The following is a 3,545-nucleotide window of genomic DNA, read 5'->3' as shown; positions in this document are numbered from 1 at the left end:
CCCCCTGCAGAAGAATAATCACAATATAAGACTTTTCAGAGGGGTGTGTCTTTTCTCTCCAACTAAAGTCAAGTTTCCTGGGGACACAAGCTGCATCTTTCACTGTTTTGCACCCTTAAGTCCCCAACCCAGGGCTGGAACACGTAGCGAGTGCTCAATGAATCTCTGATACCTGAGTCCTGGGATATCCAACAGGTTGGTCATCCCAGTCCAGTTGATGTCTAGAGTCTGGAAGGAAGGAGCAGGGAGGTCAGGAGGGATCCTATGGGACATGATCACACACTTCCAACACTTGTCAGACCCCTTAGTCTTCTTGTGCGTTCCTTCTCATTTCCCATAGCTGGCTACCCTTACCCCCAGACCTCTGTTTTCCCTGCTTCTCCATCCCCCCTTCAGTGTGTTCCTTACCGGGCGTCGGATGAAGAACATCGACACGGCCCCCACAATCGGAAGGTCTCCCATGAGCGGCTCAAGAATCACCCGCAAGATGCCATGCAGCTGCAATGAGAGAGAATCAATGCCTTTCCTCAGAAAAGACCCTCTGTCCTCCTCCCACACTTCCCCATGGCCCACGGAACTTAGGGCAGACTCCCCATTATGCAGGCCACTGCTATCTAGCCCACCTGCATGCCCTTGACTCCTGCCTTGCAGAAATATTTCTTCACTTCCACATCAATCTGCAGGTCACCTACATAGCTGGAGTTTGGTAAGGAAGAGAACAAAGGGGTATTAGGCTGCAGTGGGAGCAAAACATCTGAGAGGGAGCAGGACACATGGAAGGGGAAGCAGGAAGAGGGTGAGGAGTGCTACCTGATGTTCAAGTCCAGTAGGATCTGCTCTTTTTTCTGACCAGGGTGAACCTTGACTCCTATGATGCGCAATGGCTGGAGAGAGATGAATTCTTAAGGGAGCGAGGAGCAGGGAGGCATTCCTCAGTCCCCTCTGGGACATCCACCCTGTCCCATCCCCTTCCTTTCATTACTTTCCCTTCTTACCCACATACCTTTTCACCCAGTTCCACACGTGTAAATGTGAATGTTTGCAGATGGGGGTTAGATCCCCGAACAGCTGGGGCCACAGTTTCAGCCAGTAGCTTCTCCATGTACTGGCCCAGGAAGGGCCAGACCTGGGCCACGATCTAGGAGGAAAGAGAGACAGTCATAGGAGAGTCCCATCTTCTCAAGGCAAGTTCCTTCATATCCTCCCCACAGAGGGCACTGGGGAACTGGGCTGGGCCTCGAACTGAGCTGTGGTGGGGTCTGGCAAGAGGAACCAACTCTTCTCCCCGTCACAAAAAATAAAAATCACAACAAGTCTCACCTTATTTAGCCATTCAGCCTTTTCCACGTCTGGGAAGCTGACCTGGAGGTGGAGAAGGCAGAGACAGTGATGAGCGTGCCATCTGCCCGTGGTTGCCCACAAGATGCCAGCAGGATGCCCACAAAGGAGCATGTGAGTGTGACAGGGGCTGGGGGTGGGGCAAAGGGTTATACCTCACCAAGTTTGGGGGCTGAGGTCTCTGATAAGGGGAGCAGGCAGAGTGTAAACCACACAAAGTTGTTTCGTGGATAGCTCACGGGAACTGACAGCTGCTGAGTTAGAGAGGAGGGAGGAGGATGGGGACATTCTTTCTGGAGGGGGAGGTCCTGTCAAATGGAGATCCAGGGAATCCTGGGATTGAGGAAGTTCTGGCGCCTTGTTCTAGCTTTCCTTCTATAGGACTAGGGCTTCTATACCAAGAAGGTGAAGAGAGAAGCAAATCCTTGAGTCAGAGAGGGGCCAGAAAAGCTATTTAGGCCCTGGCTGTTCTTTCTCTTTCCTTCTTTCTCTCTCTTTTTTTCTTTCCTCCTCTTTCTCACACACTCTTTTTTTCTCATTCTCTCTTTCAGTGTGACTCCTTTTATGGGAAGGAAGGACACCTGTACTTCGTGTGGGGCGTGGGAAGACTAGTTTCCAGGTGAAGGAGTAGAAGGAGCAGACACTTGATGCCTGGCCTACAGGTCCCCTAGAAGCTTTTCTTCCCTTTCTCTGCCCCAGTCCAGGGCCTCCACGGGAAAGCACAGCTGTCTACCTGCAGTCAATATTGATTCCTTTCTTCTGCCATTCTCCCCCTATTGGCACCTTTGCTGGGAGGGGGAGGGAGGGAGGGGCCGAGTAACGGGCTCTGCCTCTGCAAAGCCAGAGAAATGGCATGCTCTCACCACCGGAGATGAGATGAGGCGCAGATAGAAGGGTCTCGGTCCCAACCGAGCAAGCGCAGCCCACAGTCCGGAAAAGGGTGGGGCCGGCTAGGGGCGGTAGCGTGTGGGCAGCTGGCGCTGCAGCAACCGCACTACTCTCCTCCCAGCACCCCCGCCCTTTGTTCAGCGGTCGTCTCCACTGCGCTGCAGCCCGGCCGGCCGCTGGAGACTGGAAGGCGATGGCCGGAGGGTCAGTCCAGGTGCCCTGGCTCAGTTGTGCAGTGCTCCCGGGGCTTGATCCCAGCGGGTACCCGGGATAAGAGCGGGAAAAGGGAGAACTGCATGACCTTAAGTAGGGGAAAAGTCTTGAGGGTATTATGAGAGATGAGGGAGTCCTCTGAGTGGTAACAGAGACAGTGATGCCCAGGAGTAGAAACCGCGAAGTGGCACCAGAAGCCAGAGGAGGGGAATTCAAGATGTCTTGGCTAGTAAGAAGAGACTCGGCTGAGACGGGGTCCCCAGATGGTGTTACTGCTGTTGCCCAAGAGTAGAGAAAGTCCTGATTCTGTGGAAGGATGATCCGAACTGCTCGTGTGGAATGGATGGGGAGAGTGGGTAGTCGGTCCTAAGAGGCGCATCCCAGCACGCAGGGGGCTAGCAGGGTGCAAGGGGAAAGTCTGGGGCCGAGATAAGGTGGGAGGGAGAGCTCCGGAACTAAGGGGCTGAAAGAAAGCTAGGCTGCACCGAGGGCTGAGGGTGGTCACTCACCCAGGCAGGTAGCTCTCGATGGCTCATATACAGTGTTTCTGCCGTGAGTCGCTCCTCGTTGTCCAGCAGCTGCCTCGCTGCTCGAAGGCTCCGTTCTTTCTCGTCGCGGACCCGGCGCCAGCCCAGGTAGAGGGCGAGGCCGAAGAGCACGAAACCCACGCTGAGTCCCGCTGCCCCGGCCAGGTACACCGGCACCAACACCAACAACCGCCGCCCGAAAGAAATCAGCACCGCCAGGGCCTCACCCGCTGCGCCTGGGCTGGCAGGTGGGCCCGCAGAACCTGGGTCCGGCTTTGTGTGAGCAGCTGGGGACTGGTCAGGAGGGTCGGAGGGAGCCGAGGGCTGGTCAGTGGGGCTGGGGTTGGAGCCCTCTCCAGGAGAGTGCTCCATGGTGCCACCTCTGGGAGGACCCGCGCGACAGAGACCAGCTGGAGGTCGCCTAGTCTTGCCGCCAGCACCAGGGGTAAACCGTGATCCCGGGAACCTAGGAGGGGACTTCAAGCCACGCCCCCCCCAGCTGAAGGTTTGGGTTGGTCCGCGCCGCATAGACCGAGGTGGAGTCAAAAGGTTGAAACCCCGCCCCTCTCCCGCGGGGAT

The 3,545-nt window shown here is 56.1% G+C and overlaps 1 protein-coding gene across 1 annotated transcript in view; it reads right to left on the bottom strand.

The window, feature by feature from the left end:
• ESYT1 (extended synaptotagmin 1) overlaps nucleotides 1-3,545 on the bottom strand; it is a 17,402-nt gene extending 13,857 nt beyond the window's left edge. The window contains exons 1-7 of the mRNA XM_006165596.3: nucleotides 2,949-3,545; nucleotides 1,321-1,362; nucleotides 1,004-1,138; nucleotides 811-884; nucleotides 624-696; nucleotides 409-498; nucleotides 173-228 (exon numbers count right to left, since the gene is read on the bottom strand). Coding sequence (XP_006165658.1) covers nucleotides 173-228; nucleotides 409-498; nucleotides 624-696; nucleotides 811-884; nucleotides 1,004-1,138; nucleotides 1,321-1,362; nucleotides 2,949-3,494 — 1,016 coding nt within the window. The 5' untranslated portion in view covers nucleotides 3,495-3,545. The remainder of the gene's footprint in view (nucleotides 1-172; nucleotides 229-408; nucleotides 499-623; nucleotides 697-810; nucleotides 885-1,003; nucleotides 1,139-1,320; nucleotides 1,363-2,948) is intronic.

Source organism: Tupaia chinensis, unplaced genomic scaffold (genome assembly GCF_000334495.1).
Source record: "Tupaia chinensis unplaced genomic scaffold, TupChi_1.0 Scaffold143970_1, whole genome shotgun sequence".
NCBI lineage: Eukaryota > Metazoa > Chordata > Mammalia > Scandentia > Tupaiidae > Tupaia > Tupaia belangeri.
Note: the sequence above shows the minus strand (reverse complement) of the source record. Positions and strands in the feature narration are given on the sequence as shown.